Source organism: Paramisgurnus dabryanus, chromosome 21 (genome assembly GCF_030506205.2).
Source record: "Paramisgurnus dabryanus chromosome 21, PD_genome_1.1, whole genome shotgun sequence".
Classification (NCBI taxonomy): domain Eukaryota; kingdom Metazoa; phylum Chordata; class Actinopteri; order Cypriniformes; family Cobitidae; genus Paramisgurnus; species Paramisgurnus dabryanus.
This window is the reverse complement of record NC_133357.1, coordinates 16,364,627-16,383,919: the sequence shown is the minus strand read 5'-3', so window position 1 is coordinate 16,383,919 and position 19,293 is coordinate 16,364,627. Positions and strand designations below refer to the sequence as shown.

General features: G+C 39.8%; 1 protein-coding gene across 1 annotated transcript; it reads left to right on the top strand.

Moving 5' to 3' along the window:
• Positions 1–149: 149 nt before the first annotated feature.
• igsf21b (immunoglobin superfamily, member 21b) lies at positions 150–18,665 on the top strand. The gene is made up of 10 exons (XM_065285905.2): positions 150–399; positions 3,368–3,480; positions 4,035–4,156; positions 4,441–4,559; positions 8,048–8,163; positions 8,316–8,796; positions 9,143–9,243; positions 16,909–17,101; positions 17,752–17,790; positions 17,869–18,665. Exons 1-10 carry the CDS (start codon positions 342–344, stop codon positions 17,946–17,948), a joined length of 1,422 nt encoding a protein of 473 aa, XP_065141977.1. The 5' UTR covers positions 150–341; the 3' UTR covers positions 17,949–18,665.
• Positions 18,666–19,293: the final 628 nt, after the last annotated feature.

Here is a 19,293-nt window from a genome sequence, read left to right as displayed (position 1 = left end):
AATAAAAAATTTACATAAAAACTAAACTACACTGCAGTAACTTACTTTTGTCTCTCGCAGTCAACTCATCAGTTATAGTTCGAAGCATGAACTCACACGCGCGCTCACGAGAGAATGAATTCATTCAAATCTGTTGCTCTGGTAATCTCCGCCCGACTGAGCGTGCGAGCGAGCGCGCGCGCAGGGATGCCGTGAGGAGAACAAAATGAGACGTTACAGAGACAAATGCGGCGAGTTTCTTAATATCTCTGCTTTGTACGGAGGATGACATAGCGTATTAAAATGGACTACTGACATTCTTGCGTGATTGAGTGATATTTTAAAGTCATAAAAACAGAGAGATGAGTATAATCGCTTTATCTTTGCTTCTGTGTGCTGATCTACTGGATTTCGTTAAAGGTAAGTTCGACTTTCTCTTCTGTACATGGGCATAGGCAAAATCATTATTATCCATATGTCAAACAGCTGTTCATTTGATTTAATAAAGTGATATTTTTATTTCATTGATGTTCTGAAAGAGACTTTAATAACTGCTGTAAGATTACATTTACACATGTGTAAGCTCACATTCGTAAACCAGCAAAAGTACATCCTTGTTATTTTCATCTGAATTTTGTATGCATGCATAAATAAGCCTTCAAGTTATTCTTTAATGTCATATATGTCCTACATATCTCTTGTCTTGTCTTTTTATCAGGTACACCTTTCTAATAATGTTGATGGCTGGTTATTTTGAGAATAAAGCTTAATCTTTTTGTCCTGACCCATAATTTTAGGGTTTGGTGGGGGTAGTCTGGTCTCTGAATTGAAATAATTAAAATAAATAGCAAATATGTAACTAGTGCTCTATATTGTATTTATAGTAAATATGCTTAGTATTAAATGTATGTAACTGTAATGTGTATATGTGTGTTTATGGGAGCAATTTGAGTAATTTTTTTCATACATACATACATGCATGCTGGGCATGAATCAGAAATGACAGTAACCAAACACCTTACTGTACCAGTCACTTAATAATGCAGGCTAGGAAAATGTCAAGTTTGTTTGCCCTGAGAATCCGAGCCTGGCATTTTATGTCAGTGATTGGATCGTATTAGAAGACAAAGTCGCACACTTTATGTATACCATTATGTATTCTTTTATTACACCATAACTTTGAAGGATTACCTGGGTTTTGATGTTCATAAAGTTTTGAAGGGCACAGCATCAAAAAGAAGTTTTAGAAAGAAGATACATTAATATTAAGTGCACATACATCATTGTGAGACCAGGACTTGGCTTTGGTTTTGATGGGTGAAGAATAAACCTGACCATATTTACATGTATATAGTGAGTGCATGATCGAACAGTTAGTCAGCTGAATTCCTTGTGCATCACTGCTGGTAGTTAGTTGGCAACCTTTCTACGCCCATACAAAATTATTATTTTTATTGCATTTGTTATTTTTTCATGTGATTTTCTCTACTAGTGAATGATTACATAATGAAAAACATTATATTGACATTTCAGATAAGTCTGACATTTGACCAGAGATTACGTAGACTGGGACGTGGTCTCCTATTAGATTTTTTTACTGTTGCTTTTGGTTATCAGTACATGATGTCATGTACATGAACTGTTATGGGTGGTCACGTGACCATACAGTACCTTGCACTGAATGTGCAGCAGCGTGCAGAATGAGTTGGTCGATGGGGGAAAAATACCATGGATTAGGGAAAGAAGGAAAAAATAATCCATTTGCTGACGTCACATTTCAAAAGCCAATACGATGGAGCGGTGGGATTTTATAGGTCATTTTATTTGTGACAGATTACAGGCCGATTGCTTGCCACACTGGTTCTTGGTTGCTAAATGATGATGTTTCAATGAGATAGATAGATAGATAGATAGATAGATAGATAGATAGATAGATAGATAGATAGATAGATAAAACATAAATGTTGTATCTTTTTATGTAGATTACTGTACCTTAAGAATCTCTTGTGTACTTTTAAAGTTAAATTTAAAGTTAAATGTTTGTACCTCTAAAATTTTACTGGTACAAAATTGTTCCTTAAGGTACACAATTGATCCTTAGGGTATAATATTGTACCCCAAAAGGTACAACATTTGAATGTGTTGTATACCCATAAAGGTACAAAAATTAACCATTGAGGGTACCACCCCAGTGACAGAAAAGGTACAGTTTTGTACATTTTTTGCACCTTTTTGTCTGACAGTGTAAAGATAGAGAGACAGACAGACAGACAGATAAAAAAAGAATGTCTCCTTGTGACAGTTATTATACAGTATAATACTGCAATTCGTTAAAAATACTCTTTTCAATCTTTTCAATTACATTCAAACAGATGGAGCACTTTGGCTTAATTGTTTTTTGTTTTGTTTGAATGTCAGACCACTAATGACTATCGAAAGAAAAATAACAGATGATATTTCTTTAATGTTTTTGTTATTATTTCTCATAGACATCAGGGATTAAAACAAGAGCAAACACGAACCCTCTTTTGACCCAAATGCTGGGTTGAAAATAACCCAGAATTTTTTAGAGTGAATGGAAAGTCTCCTGTGTCTTACATATTTTCACCTGAGAAAAAGACCAAGAAATCTCTCCAATAGTTTCAGAAGAGATGTCAACAATGTTGCAAACTAAGCTCAGATTTGTCAAGTCTGTAGATTTCAGTATGAGTTTAAACATATCTAATCGAATTTACCAAATTTTAGATTATTTTAGCTATACAATCTACATAAATTTTACAGCTCCACTAATAAAATAATGTCTTTTTAACAGTATTTTACCAGTCACATTTTTTTCGTTTTTTATTTCTCCTAAGCAATTTTGTGAGATGCATCTGAGTAATTTGATAAATGAATCTCCTGAGCTATGAAAGGTCAACCTCCGACCAATACAATTTTCTCTGTTTGGGAATAAAGCAAGTTTTGTCTGACACTGGGAACTTGTTTTTAGTACAAGTTTCTCTAAGTTTATATCATTACAAGTACAGTTTTATTTAACTATTCTGCATGACAGGTTTGCTGTGATAAAAGTCATCTGTTTCTTACCCTGGATACATTAAATGTCTCCATGTATCCATTATTATTGGTTTTTACAACCATGCTTTTGATCTGAAACACTGACAACATGATAAGTCCTCATTATGCTATATTTTCACTGTGATAGCGGTACGACCTTTCCTGAAGGAGGCTTACTGTATACCTGTATGTGCGGTGCTTCAAAACAACTTAAGACTTAGCACAGTCATTTTCCAGAGGTTATGCTAGCAATTTGAATGCATTTTAAGAGAGGCTCGTACGATCTGACAAAGCAATAAAGCATTATAAAAGTGACTTTTCTTCTTGTTTCCAGGTTATTTAACAGTCACCATTGAGCCTCTCCCTCCTGTGGTTATGGGGGACACAGTGACTTTGAAGTGTAATTTCAGGACTGATGGGAACCTACGAGAGATTGTGTGGTTTCGGGTAAGTAGTGAAAGAGCATTATTTTCGCGTGACGCGCCTTTTATAACAGCATCCTGGAAGATATGTTTTTGAATGTCCCAGCTTTTGTGTATTTTGTATTTTGAGTGACATGAGACAGAAGCTGTCAAACATATGAAAATATATGCAGGATTAAGAGTGTATGGCTCAGTGATTTTAGGACAAGCGGTTTTCATCTCCACACACAGATCTAACTGATAGAGCATTCTGTTAAACTCCTCAGTATGATAAAACATTTACATTACACCTTAAATGAAACTTTATCACATCATTTGCAGTGTATCAATATGGGTGTTAATAAACATTTTGTCAACATTTAATCTACCTCATGTTGTTACAAACCTGTATGAATTTCTTTGCTTTGCTTAACACAGGAAAATATTTTGGGAAAAGTTTAAAATCAAGCACTTTCGGAGCACCATAATATTTTCCTATTATGGAGATCAGTGGTGCTCCTGCTTCCTGCTTGATTAGAAATATCTTCCTTTGTGCTGTTTAATGCATTGTTACTGTACATGCTGTTCTTATTCTTTCAGGTGATGGAGGGTGGAAGCTCAAAACAGAAAATCTTTACTTATGATGCCATGTACAACACCAATTTTTCTCACATGGAGGACTTCCGCAGAAAAGAAGACCTTGTTTACCAGTCAACTGTCAGGTTATTATATCCACAAGAGCACGGCTTAGTAAAAGATTGCGGTGCAGTCAGTCGGTTATTGCGAAATAAACCATGATGTTGTTATCAAGATGTTATTGCACCCTGAAGGTCTTGCCACATAAGTAATTGTACATTTGGAATATCAGGAATAAACTGAGGAAGCTCAGACCACTGGATGGTGCGAGAGCCGAGTAATAATAATGGATATGACTTGGCTTTTCTCTCCGTGCTATTTATATGACAGCTGGTATGTGTTTAGACAGATTGTTCCTCAATTTTCCCAGGCTCCCTGAGGTACAAATGGAAGATGATGGACCATATGAATGTCACGTGGGGATCTACGACAGGGCGTCTAGAGAAAAGGTGGTCCTGGCATCTGGGAGCATCACACTAAATGTTATGTGTAGGTTCTTATGATTTTTTCTATTAAACATCATCTACAATTTATGTTTAGATACTTGAAGTAGCCAAACAACGTTTTTGTGCTGTAATCGTTGCATTAACAAACAAAATTGAAATGAGGATGAGCAAATGATAACAAATGGAAATTGTATTATTTTGATTCTTATCTTCTATTGCTTAATGCTTTTGGTTAAAGAGACATAGAGATGTCTTTAAAGGTTACTTAACTTTTATATATTCACTTTTATATGTTGTTGCTTTTTTAACATAATTTGTGTCGTCAGTGTGTGAACACAACCACCCTGTGTCTGTAGTGATATAAATCTGCCCATTCCATTCCAAATCCCTGTTAAACCTCAACAGACTCATAGGACAAGCTGTTACCGTTTTCCGAGCAAACTGACGTCACATAGCACAACTGTCCAAAGACCAGAGTTGGGTCAAAATTTCTATTTAAACCTTCTTTACATAATTAATTATTGCACGTTTACTGGCTGCCAAATCCGCACATCTGTGATCATACTCATTGTCTCCAATCGTCTTTTGGAAACTGAAACATTTCAGTGATTCTTGGGAATTTGGATAAAACAGGTTTAAATAAAAAAAAAAGTTAATTTAATTACAAAATCTGAAGGTATATCATTATAGACCAAGGTCTTGGCTGTTTAGAAATTTACTGGTGCAACCTCCCCTGTTCGTATTTTTCATAAAATAGGCGTTTTTCCAGTTATTACTCATACAACATTTACTTTAAGCCTAAATAGAAAAAGTAATTATTTTTTTATTTAATAAACATATTTTTGTATTAATAGAAACTATTAATTTAATAACTCAACAGCACCGAAGAAACATATTGTAAGCATATTCATTTAAAACAAATAAAACTCCGTCTGACGGTGGTGACATTGGTCTCATTATTCCAAAATGTATACCACTCAAGTAAATGGCTTCTTGCTTAAACTTTATGTAAATATTTGGTCCAAAAAATAGCAATCCTGAGCACTGTGATTAACAAATATCAAATCATAACTTCCGAAAATACATAAAGCCTGACGGTGGTGACATCTGACGGTGGTGACAAAAACCTAATACAGATAAAAAAATAGATGAGTTGTTCACATTAGCCATCTTGTTTCCCCTCTGTTGCTAGCTACTTCAGACCTCTTCTTAAAAATGATACATTTATTTCACAATCTAATCTAATATTTTTTATACAAAGATGGCGGTGTTGACATGTTAGGGTTGTCACAGTAGCAGTGTCCCAAAATATGAAGAAGTTTAAGAGAAAATATCAAACATACAGGAGCTTGAGTGATCTTGAAGCATGCAGTAGAGCTGAAGGTTTGAAAATGGGGTCCTCAGGAATGCAGTTGACCCTTTAGTTGTCTGATTTTATTGCTTTTTATAAATATCTGACGGTGGTGACGAATATGTGGGACACATTTTGAGCAATCACAAAATAATAGTAAATATTCTTCAAAACTTACTGTTTGTAGTTTTTAATACATATTACAATGTACTCTTTCATGTGGTAAATATATTATTCAATTCAATTATTACTTTTGGCTTTTTTAATCAAGTTGAAATGATTATCTCTTAACCGAGGACAGCTGATTTTGTAGGCAATGGGCCAGCAAATAATCATTAAATTAATAAAAAATAAAAATAAACCTATAAAACCTTACATATGTGCAAAGGACCCCCTGATTATAACATTGATTCTTTTTCTTCATGAAAATGTTAGTAATTTCCAACAGAATTAGCACTTTTCTTAGTGGGACATGTTTTTGCCAAAGTTTCAAGAATCAGTAATTTGTATTTTCCCCAAGGTCTTTGTTCCAGAGGTCAGTTTAGTCGCTAGCCAGACCGATAAACAAGGTCGGAAGTTAACTTCTGGCCGGACGCCCAACTGCAGCAATGCACAAGCAGGGTTGGGGAAAGTTACTTTTAAAAGTAATGCATTACAATATTAAGTTACTTCCCAAAAAAGTAACTAATTGTGTTACTTAGTTACTTGTCATGGAAAGTAATACTTAAGTTACTTTTGCGTTACTTTTTCTTACTTGGCTGAGGCTTGATCTCTTTCAGACCTTGAAGGTGTTTTTTATGACTGAGAAGTTCTGCATTCAGAAATTGCATATTTCCATCGCAAAAATGTCAAGTTCTGGCCTGCCATCTCCGTTTCTGACTCAAAGTGTTCCTGCTCGGGCGCGCACGCATAAAGTGTGGAAATCTAATGCAGGGTTCACACCAGACGCGGTAGAGGCAGCAGCCGCGAGTGATTTACATGTTAAATTCAATGCAAAGTCGCGTTTAGGCATTCTGTGGCGCGGTACGCGTGGTAGGCAAGGTGCGAATGGTGTGGAACGCACGGAAGGCACAGCACGATGGTGCTTTCCGTGCAAATTGAGCGGAACGAAAATCTGAAGTTGAAAAATCTGAACTTCAGCAGATTTCTGCGCCGCGTTAAACAATCAGGACCTTGCTGTAGTAGTGACGTGATTACAGGAAGCTAGTGGAGTCTCAGCGGAGGCGCAGAAGCCCCTCCCATGACACGAATTTCCACGTGAATGTCTCGAATGACTAGAATTTCATGCGTGGCTTTCACACCCGAAAGAAACGAGTAAACTCAAATGTTCAAACGTCCAACTCAAGCATGCCGCACAAGCCCTGAAAAGTGAAGCCAAAACTTCTCGATCGCCCCCCAGTGACTGGTCCCAGTATAGGTCATAAACCCCGCCTCCCCATGTTATTAAATGGGACTTGAGACCAACTAAACAATTTAATTACACTTCAATTATCTTTTTTCCGAAGCTGGTTTCTGTCATTTACTGTAGTCTTTATCACGCCAATGTAAATTCAAGTGTTTGTTTTTAAAATAAGTTTAATGCTATAAAAACAGTGGTGTTACGTTATGATTGACAGCTGTGATATGCACATTCTGTACAAAATATCTTCATGAAACATGATCTTTACTTAATATCCTTAGGATTTTGGGCATAAAACATCTATAATTTTGACCCATACAATGTATTGTTGGCATTGCTACAAATATACCCGTGCTACCTTTGACTTTTGGTTTTGCGGTCCAGGGTCACATATTTGTGATATTTCATGCACACACATGCCCATAAAAGTCTGCGAATATTCAGCAGGGTATTGCACTGGTTAATGAATAAATAACTCCCAGCAGATATAATATGCAGTGACATGTGAGTGAGATATAAAAACTGTAAGAGTTCAATTAATGCCTGCTGAGAAATGACGTCAGCAAGACTTCACAGTGATTTTAACCTCAAAGCAAGTGATTGTGCTATTGTGGTAGATCTTGCTGAACTAATATGCTTGCTTGCTTATAAGTCAAATCTGCAAATGTTCCCTGAAGGAAAAACTGCTAATAATCACTACAAATGCTGTATTGTAATCTCTCTATGGCTTTGAAATGCTGTAGCAATAGACCATTGAGCTTTCACTGTCTGTTTCTCGTAGCTCCGCCAAAATCCATATCTGTTGTAGCAGCAAATCAGCCGGCTCGCTTTAGCCGCTACGAAGCTCAAAACTTCACGCTTGTTTGCACGGTAACTGGAGGAAAACCTGCCCCTGTGGTTAGTGGATGAACCCAGTGCAAGCTTTAAACTATACATTTCATAAAAGACATATACATGAGGAGTACACAGAGGTTATATGCACAGTGTGTTTCATTCATAAATCATTTACTGTATTCATTTCTCTTCCATGTGGTTGCCTCTGAACTCAGGTGTACTTTAAGAGGGATGGAGAAGTTATTGAAGTCCATTCTTTTATATCCCCCGAGAAACAAGAAAGCAGAGGCTTGCTAGGGGCAAAATACAACCAGCCACTTATCAGCCGAGAACTGGATGATACAAAGATCCAGAAGTCTCTTTCATTCCTGGGCCCTAACAGCGAACCCGTCCGTTTGGATAAGGACAGGTCTCAGCGCAGCTACACGTCTGGTGCCCCTGTTCAAGAGGAACCCAGCCCCACTACCGAGGTCATTCCTGAGACTGTGATCAGTAGAGAGTTCCCCCGCTGGGTGCTGAGCTCCAGCCCTTTGTACTTCTTCAACCACACACAGTCTGTACTTCAGGACGGTACTATGGAGGTTCAAGCTGTGCTCACCTGGCACCTGAACCCACAACTGGACAATGAAGCTCTGTTCAGCTGTGAAGTCAAACACTCTGCACTTTCTATGCCAATGAAGGCAGAGGTTACGCTCTGTGAGTGTCAGCTTATAAACAATATGTGACCCTGTCTGTGAAGTCCAGGTTAAAGTCTCGTAATCTAATTATGAGATTTGGAGCTTCAAAGTTTGATTTCAATCTTTGACATGACTCAGTCAATATAAAAGATATTAAGGTTGTATTTTTACAGAATGTTTTTTACATAGGATGATTTTATGTAGAAAATAAATAAATGACAAAACGTGACTTTTGTTGGGTTTTCACAGGCAGGGTCACATATGTATGCTGTATATAACGTTGAATGCAGTTTTAGTTTAAAGTTATGAAATACCTTGACTCACATTCTGCCGTGCCAACACTTTTTTCCCACTGTGTTTTCAAGCTGCTCCGAAAGGTCCGAGACTCTCCATGACTCCAAGCAGGGCAAAAGTTGGAGATACAGTCCGTATGAAAGTGGATGGCTTCCAGATGGGAACCAAAACGGTATGATCAATAAAGGGACACTCCCCTTTTTTGAAAATGTTTTTATTTTCCAGCTCCCCTAGAGTTAAACATTTGATTTTTACTGTTTTCGAATCCATTCAGCTGATCAGGGGCGCCGCTAGCAATTTTGGGCCCTATGAAAAAATAGGGGGTCAGGCCCCCCCATACCCATTTTGTACCAAACATACAATCCAACCTACTGTAGCTATTCAAAATCTTTGTCTGTAATTTAATAATACAGAACTATTTATTTTGCTATTTTTTGACCACAGTTATCAGTATTTATAGATACCTAAAATGTCTGCAGCTAAGATAATTTATTGTGCAATGCAAATTTAATTGAAAAATACAGTATATTAAATATTCAGAGAAAATGCAACATTCTTAAAGATTAAAGATAAATGTGACCATGCCTGTGAAAACCTAGCTGAAGTATTTCTTTGTGATTTACTGTTTTCCACATAAAATCATCCTATATAATGTAAAGAACATTTGTGAAAATATAAACTTGATATCTTTAATGTTGACTGAGTAATGTCATGTCAGCGATTGAAATCATAGTGAAATTAATGCTTGAAATGAAACTGTGATGCTTTTTATCTCACAATAAGATTTGAGGCTTTAGTCTGATTTTCAGAGACAGTCTTAGTGACATACTGTATACTTGAGCTGTTACACACACGACATTGTAACATTTAAAAATGGCGAACAACAACAATGCATCTTTTCTATGTACATTCTGCAGAAATAAGACTGGGTCAACAATGCTTGACCAAAGCGGCGTGGTGAGCTTGAACCTACTTACATCACGAGGCATTTTTTGGACCCAACATTCAATAGGAAAATTCAACTGCAGTAGCCACCATTCAACCTGAAGAGGGCAGCACTCAGACGTTTTTACACCATATATTGTAGTATTGAAACACTTTATATCCAAATGTCAAAAAACTTACTAAAATCTATGAACAGCACTAATAAAACCCCATTCTTACAGATCATTAACTAAAAAAAGTTGGTTTAGGGTTTAGTTACTCTTTAAGAAAACAGCTATACTGTTATTAAATGATTCTAAAAAAAGACTGTTCAGACTAAAGCAAGTTGAGAAGCTTTAATATAATTTGACTACTTTAGCCTTAGTTGCATTTCAGTTTTATCACAACCAACTCGATTTACGACTGCATAAAAATACTTCCTTGGCATATTGCGTTACAAAACAAAACAGTGTGTAACCGATCGCATTTCTAGTTTATGTTAATTAGCTTATACGGGCTACGTTAATTTAAACAGCTTATAAGGGCTGACTTTGCGTTAGAATCATAACATAAAACAGGGAACGTAAATCACCTTGTGTTTTTTTAAACTGGGGTGAACAGAGCGAAGACTTTACAGTGGAAAGAAAACTGCATTGCTCCAGCGTCACATTGTGTAAACTGCATTTATAGTAAGGAAGTGCACATATGCAGATATCATAGCAAATAGCAGTAAATACACACACCTTGTTCTCTTCTGAAGTTCACGCGCACTGTGAGACCGTGGATTGAAGACGGCGCTAAAACGCAGAGTAAAGATGGGGCGGAGCTAAGAGGGCTCAGCTTAAGGGGGTTGCGTGTGCGGCACAGTCCTTGGCTGGGGCCCTCAAAAGTTCATGGGCCCTTAGAATCGTCCTAACTTTCCCCCCCTTACGGCGCCCCTGCAGCTGATCTCCGGGTCTGGCGCTACCACTTTTAGCATAGCTTAGCATTATCCATTGAATCTGATAAGACCATTAGCATTGCACTAAAAAATAACCAAAGAGTTTCAATATTTTTCCTATTTAAAACTTGACTCTTCTGTAGTAACAATAACCACCAGAGCAATGTATGTGGTAACCGTGGTATAAGCGTAATAATTGACTTATTTGAAAATAATGCACACCCATGGTGTAATGGTTGTGCATGCAGTTCGCCTTGTGCCGCATTACTACCTTGGATGTGCATTCTTTTTAAATAATTCAACAGCCTGTCATCGATTATTCCTTACATAATGCATATATAATTCATGCTGTATGTAGCTGATTTTAAAGGCGGGGTGCACGATTTTTGAGAAACCCTTGAAAAGGGAGTCAGGCCGAGTACCAAAACACACTTGTAGTCAATCAGCAGTAAGGGGGATGTCTACTAACCGACATCGTTGCCTGGGTTGCGTATGTGTGAGGCAGGTCTATCAAAAGAAGGTCCAGATTCTATAGAGGGTATCGACGTCACTTTTCCAAGTGATCACGCCGAAACTCACCCTGACGAGTGGCATAACATTTAGCAAAATGGCTGGCTGTTATAGCGTCGACGACAAAAGTGTCAATATAACTGACAATTATCTGTAAAAATTATATAAGTTGGACTTGATAGTGACCCACACAACTTGTCAACCCACCTGTGGTCAGTTGACATTGGCATGTGGCCAGACATTGCTTTTCCCGACATTATACAGTCTTGTTCAAAATAATAGCAGTACAATGTGACTAACCAGAATAATAAAGGTTTTTAGTATATTTTTTTATTGCTACGTGGCAAACAAGTTACCAGTAGGTTCAGTAGATTCTCAGAAAACAAATGAGACCCAGCATTCATGATATGCACGCTCTTAAGGCTGTGCAATTGGGCAAGTAGTTGAATTAGTTGAAAGGGGTGTGTTCAAAAAAATAGCAGTGTGGCATTCAATAACTGAGGTCATCAATTTTGTGAAGAAACAGGTGTGAATCAGGTGGCCCCTATTTAAGGATGAAGCCAACACTTGTTGAACATGCATTTGAAAGCTGAGGAAAATGGGTCGTTCAAGACATTGTTCAGAAGAACAGCGTACTTTGATTAAAAAGTTGATTGGAGAGGGGAAAACCTATAAAGAGGTGCAAAAAATGATAGGCTGTTCAGCTAAAATGATCTCCAATGCCTTAAAATGGAGAGCAAAACCAGAGAGACGTGGAAGAAAACGGAAGACAACCATCAAAATGGGTAGAAGAATAACCAGAATGGCAAAGGCTCAGCCAATGATCACCTCCAGGATGATCAAAGACAGTCTGGAGTTACCTGTAAGTACTGTGACAGTTAGAAGACGTCTGTGTGAAGCTAATCTATTTTCAAGAATCCCCCGCAAAGTCCCTCTGTTAAAAAAAAGGCATGTGCAGAAGAGGTTACAATTTGCCAAAGAACACATCAACTGGCCTTAAGAGAAATGGAGGAACATTTTGTGGACTGATGAGAGTAAAATTGTTCTTTTTGGGTCCAAGGGCCACAGGCAGTTTGTGAGACGACCCCCAAACTCTGAATTCAAGCCACAGTACACAGTGAAGACAGTGAAGCATGGAGCATGATATGGGCATGTTTCTCCTACTATGGTGTTGGGCCTATTTATCGCATACCAGGGATCATGGATCAGTTTGCATATGTTAAAATACTTGAAGAGGTCATGTTGCCCTATGCTGAAGAGGACATGCCCTTGAAATGGTTGTTTCAACAAGACAATGACCCAAAACACACTAGTAAACGGGCAAAGTCTTGGTTCCAAACCAACAAAATTAATGTTATGGAGTGGCCAGCCCAATCTCCAGACCTTAATCCAATTGAGAACTTGTGGGTTGATATCAAAAATGCTGTTTCTGAAGCAAAACCAAGAAATGTGAATGAATTGTGGAATGTTGTTAAAGAATCATGGAGTGGAATAACAGCTGAGAGGTGCCACAAGTTGGTTGACTCCATGCCACTGTAACGGCTGGTGCTTTGAAGAAAGCGAGTGAGAAGGAGAATCCATTTGCAAAAGGTGTTTATTTGAAAAATCCCAAAAAGGGCCAGCAAACATATCCAATAAGGGTGATCCAAAAACGTAATCCAAAACTAGGCACAAGGTCAAGGCAGGCAGAGTTCAATCAAAAATCCAAACAAACAGGCACGGGTCAAACACAGGCAGAATACAGAAAACAGAATACAGGAACAGACTACAGGTAAACGGGTTGGTTGGGCTAAGCATTAATCAGCCAGGAACAGGTGAACAGGAAGTGACTTATATACAAAAACAAACAGGAAGTGTGAAGCGTGACATGGCATGATGATATTCAAAATAAAAGTCAGAACAGAGCAGGATATCAAAATAAAAGTCCAAACAGAGCAGAGAGTCAAAATACAAGTACAAATAACAAAAATACACAAAATACAAGACAAAACCTTACAGAACCCCCCCTCTAAAGGGCGACTCCCGGAGCCCAACATTCAAATTACAAAGTCCAATAGAGGGTGGGCGGGCGGGCCAGGACCTCTTGGCAAAGGCAGGGCAGTTCATGAGAGGTCCTGGGTCATGAGGCCAGGATGGTCCAGGGTCGTGGGGCCAGCATGGTCCCGGATCATGAGGCAGATGCGGGCCCGGGTCATGAGGCAGATGCGGGCCCGGGTCATGAGGCAGATGCGGGCCCGGGTCATGAGGCAGATGCGGGCCCGGGTCATGAGGCAGATGCGGGCCCGGGTCATGAGGCAGATGCGGGCCCGGGTCATGAGGCAGATGCGGGCCCGGGTCATGAGGCAGATGCGGGCCCGGGTCATGAGGCAGATGCGGGCCCGGGTCATGAGGCAGATGCGGGCCCGGGTCATGAGGCAGATGCGGGCCCGGGTCATGAGGCAGATGCGGGCCCGGGTCATGGGGCAGATGCGGGCCCGGGTCATGGGGCAGATGCGGGCCCGGGTCATGGGGCAGATGCGGGCCCGGGTCATGGGGCAGATGCGGGCCCGGGTCATGGGGCAGATGCGGGCCCGGGTCATGGGGCAGGCTAGGACCTGGGTCATGGGGCAGGCTTGGACCTGGGTCATGGGGCAGGCTTGGACCTGGGTCATGGGGCAGGCTTGGACCTGGGTCATGGGGCAGGCTTGGACCCAGATCACAAGGAAAGGGAGGATCAGAGTACACTTCGGCCTCCGCCTCGGTGTCCTCTGCCTCCCTCCTGTGTCCGGGTACTACCCCCCCCCAAAAAAAACTTGGAAGAGCTTCCACAGACCAGGGTGACGATATTCCAGATGGTGGAGCCGACGAATCAGACGAGCCAGGTGAGCCAAGTGAATCAGATGAACCAGATAAACCAGGTGAGTCAGACGGAACAGGTGAATCAGGCAGAACAGACGAATCTGATGAATCAGGTGGGTCAGACGAATCATGTGAATCAGGTGAGTCAGATGAATCAGATGGGACAGGTGAATCAGGCAGGACGGATGGATCAGATGAATCAGACGGGACGGATGGATCAGGTGAATCAAGCAGAACAGACGAATCAGATGAGTCGGGCAGCTCAGAGGAGTCGGGCAGCTCAGAGGAGTCGGGCAGCTCAGAGGAGTCGGGCAGCTCAGAGGAGTCGGGCAGCTCAGAGGAGTCGGGCAGCTCAGAGGAGTCGGGCAGCTCAGAGGAGTCGGGCAGCTCAGAGGAGTCGGGCAGCTCAGAGGAGTCGGGCAGCTCAGAGGAGTCGGGCAGCTCAGAGGAGTCGGGCAGCTCAGAGGAGTCGGGCAGCTCAGAGGAGTCGGGCAGCTCAGAGGAGTCGGGCAGCTCAGAGGAGTCGGGCAGCTCAGAGGAGTCGGGCAGCTCAGAGGAGTCGGGCAGCTCAGAGGAGTCGGGCAGCTCAGAGGAGTCGGGCAGCTCAGAGGAGTCGGGCAGCTCAGAGGAGTCGGGCAGCTCAGAGGAGTCGGGCAGCTCAGAGGAGTCGGGCAGCTCAGAGGAGTCGGGCAGCTCAGAGGAGTCGGGCAGCTCAGAGGAGTCGGGCAGATCAGAGGAGTCGGGCAGATCAGATGAGTCGTCGAGTGGTTCAGGTTCAGGGTCTTGAGGAACCTCGGGAACAACATAGCAGAAGGCAGACCAAACGAACCACAGGGCTATGGCAAATTCAGGTAATATACTGTCCAGGAGACATACCTCAGTGGTAGTTGGTTCGGGCATGGCGGCCATCTTGATCTCAGGTGCTGGGTGACTAATAGCCCTCATAAGTGCCGGTGTGGTGGTGATGATGGCCCTCTGAATTACAGGTGCAGGGATGACGGTAATTCTCTCACAAACAGGTGCAGAGACAGGCAGGATGGCGGCCATTTTGGGAACAGGCAGGATGGAGGCCATTTTAGGCACAGGCAGGATGGCGGCCATTTTAGGCACAGGCAGGATGGCGGCCATTTTGGGAGCAAGCATGGTGGGGGCCATTTTAGGAACAGGCATGACATGGCGTGGCGTGTTGTGAATAGCCTCTGGTTTGCTATCCACAACACCCACCGTGAATGGAGAGCCACACAACAACAGAGCGTGATCAATGTAATGTTCCAAAGTCCAGTGTGGTGTATGGAGTGGCATGGAACGGGCAATGTCACGATTTAATCCACAGTAAAAAATGTTTTTCAGGAAAGAGTCTTTGAAATCTACCTGATGTTGAAGTTCACAAAACTCTTCCACAAACTCCTCAATAGGCCGGTTACCTTGGCGCAGACAAACAAGTCGATCAGCTGGAGTCATGCTGCTGGTGGGAAGTTTCCAACCTCTGCTGGATTCCGGTTTTGGCTGATTAATCTGTAACGGCTGGTGCTTTGAAGAAAGCGAGTGAGAAGGAGAATCCATTTGCAAAAGGTGTTTATTTGAAAAATCCCAAAAAGGGCCAGCAAACATATCCAATAAGGGTGATCCAAAAACGTAATCCAAAACTAGGCACAAGGTCAAGGCAGGCAGAGTTCAATCAAAAATCCAAACAAACAGGCACGGGTCAAACACAGGCAGAATACAGAAAACAGAATACAGGAACAGACTACAGGTAAACGGGTTGGTTGGGCTAAGCATTAATCAGCCAGGAACAGGTGAACAGGAAGTGACTTATATACAAAAACAAACAGGAAGTGTGAAGCGTGACATGGCATGATGATATTCAAAATAAAAGTCAGAACAGAGCAGGATATCAAAATAAAAGTCCAAACAGAGCAGAGAGTCAAAATACAAGTACAAATAACAAAAATACACAAAATACAAGACAAAACCTTACAGCCACACAGATGTCAAGCAAATTTAAAAAACTGTAATCATACAACTAAATATTAGTTTAGTGATTCACAGGATTGCTAAATCCCAGAAAAAAAAAATGTTTGTACAAAATAGTTTTGAGTTTGTACAGTCAAAGGTAGACACTTCTATTTTTTTGAACACACCCCTTTCAACTAATTGCCCAATTGCACAGCCTTAAGAGCGTGCATATCATGAATGCTGGGTCTTGTTTGTTTTCTGAGAATCTACTGAACCTACTGGTAACTTGTTTGCCACGTAGCAATAAAAAATATACTTAAAACCTTGATTATTCTGGCTAGTCACATTGTACTGTACGTACCTTATTATTGTTAAATCTGTTGGTACATTCTATCGCACAACAGCTTTTTCTCATTTAAACGCGTTTTCCCCTTGCTTTTTGCTGATTTCACACTGTACACAAATTCTGCCGCTTTGTCTTTTGACACTCAGTGGGCGTAACCGCAGTCATTTTTTACGAAGGTGACGTCACGTGCATACCCCCTATTAGGGGAGGGGCGTGTTTGTTTAGGTGATTTCAAATGTCAACATTGGCTTTCAGAGACCATGGTCTGCATGCACCCCACCTTTAAGTGTTGCATAAGTATTTGTTTTGTCTTTGTGTTGCAGAATGAAGTGTTTCCCGAGCCTCTGTTCACATGGACGCGTGTGGGAGGACCACTTCTGGATGGAAGTGAGGAGAGATTTGGGAAAGTACTGGTTCTGGAGAGAGTCCCAGCAGAGCTCAATGGCTCAATGTATCGTTGCACAGTCCAAAACCCTTTGGGATCAACCAACACGCACACCCGCCTCATAGTGTTCGGTCAGTATTAGATACTGGACACGCAATTCAGAGTGGTTATCTAAAAAATAAAGGTGCTATGTTTTAGGTTTGCTTTCATTTAAAGATTCTTAAATGAAAATTTTCTTAACCTTTTATAGTCTAAGAATCTTTTTCCAAACTGTATTTTTGTATCACGGAAAATTTTTGTAATTTATTGTGTCCGTTATTTTACTGTATTTTTCCAGCTGCCGGAATTTTACAGTTTTTTTTACAGATTTTTTTTACAGTGTACAAAGAACCTTTTGAGCAACAAAAAGACCTCATAATGTTTGGTCTCTGTTAGAGATGTTCATGGATATACATCTAACACTTGCATGCCTCAAAATATTCATGCCATACTCAACAAATTTTCAAACCCCTATACAGTTCATTCAGTGCCTAGCATGATTCATCATTTTTGACAAAACGTTAAATACTTATTCATTTGTAAATTGCTTTGGAATAAAATGTCTCCTAAATAAATACATGTTAGAATCACTATTGTTTCTATGATAAATAGATATAAGCTCATATTGACCTCTGTTCTTAAACCAACATGCAAAATTAAATGCTACACATTTATGGTGATTTTTTTCTGTAATTAAATTGTTTTGTTTAACCCAAGCTTAAAATCTTGTGTGTTTAAACAGAAAATCCAAGGATCAAGAAGGAGACTAAACAACTAAACTGTAAGACTGTTTTGCACAAAAATACATACAATATCCTACAATATTCCAGATAAACTCTTACTGTTATATAATTTCCAGTGGGCAAATCTGACGGGGCCATACTCGGACCCTCACTGATGATGATGTTGCTGTTGTCACTGACTGTGGATTTAACATGAGCAAGATGTGCTTTCTGATACTGTCAGCTCTTCTGTCATCTATCTCGCTGTCCAGCAGATCTTATCATCCAAGACTGAGATTTCAGACGTGTGTTCAGAATGAGAACAATAAGATCAACACGACCACCCCATCATGCGACTACACTTTAGCTCGGTTTATTATACACCTGTTTTGTCACAATACAGTGACATATTTATGGACTGGATTTATTTTCTATGGGGTATTTGTGCACAGCTGTGTGGCCGAAACGGATTAGTGATGGAATGGATCAGATTATCCTGGACATATATTACAGCTTTCATCATATTAAACAGTTTTGTAAAGTCATTTCATTAATGTCGGTCCTTTAAATACCCGCTGTTAAATGATAAATCATTAATTGGTTCTCAGAAATGAATCTGATGATGTGGAAAGTTAAGGAACTGTTTCACCTACCACGTATGACCTCTAGATGACACTGTAGATCCTCGGAACAAACACAGTTTTATTTATAAACCCTTTTGGTTGACACGCACTGAGGTGTTTCTCAAATGTGTGACGTAATGCACAATGACTTCATTCTGCACTTTAAAATAAATAATTAAAAAGATGATGTAAGGTATTTATTTTTTGCTAAAATTCATTTAAATTGGCTATATGCATTGTGGTTGTGGAGTATGACAAATAGTAGCAACCTGAGCAATATCATATATAAATAAAATCTATATGACATGAAATTGCGTGCTTTGCTGTGGTTTCCTCAAGAAAAGGTTAGATTGTGCAGTCACAGTGCAGTATAAGCAGACTTTTAAATTTGGTTAAATTATACTTTAAAAAGCTGTGAGTTTATTTACTTTTTATAGCAGGGTAAAGCGCAACATTAAATTTAATGACTTCCAAAACATAATTTAAGCAATTTATACGTTTTATTATGATTTATATCATATTCAACTCGATGTATAATATAAATTCAAGTTAGTTTAAATGACTTGTACAGCCAATTTGACTACTTGAAAAATTTAAGGTAGCATCTGAACTTCAATTTTTAAGGTGGATTTTTTTGTCTATGGTCATCATGAACGCTTTTAATATTCCATAAATGATTATAGCATTGTCAACTTTTATAGTAGCCTAAACTAGTACAATTTCTAGAGGCCACTAAATGTTTTTAACCTTAATACCTTAACCTTATATTTATATTTTTATATCTAAGTAGGCTTTCTACTTAGATATAAATATAGATATATAAATTCTAAATAATAAAGCATACTACAGTATTTTTTTCATGTGGGGAAACTTTATAGGACTCTTGCATGAGGCTGTTGCGCTAGGCTAAGCGCACATAAAACGCGCGATTTCTTATAC

What these genes read in the sequence shown, in the direction of transcription:
- igsf21b (XM_065285905.2), top strand. Translation starts at nt 342, where the DNA reads ATGAGTATAATCGCTTTATCTTTGCTTCTGTGTGCTGATCTACTGGAT. An exon ending in TCCAGATGGGAACCAAAACG is followed by an intron (nt 9,244 to 16,908) that starts GTATGATCAATA and finishes TTTGTGTTGCAG; the next exon opens with AATGAAGTGTTTCCCGAGCC. An exon ending in CACCCGCCTCATAGTGTTCG is followed by an intron (nt 17,102 to 17,751) that starts GTCAGTATTAGA and finishes GTGTTTAAACAG; the next exon opens with AAAATCCAAGGATCAAGAAG.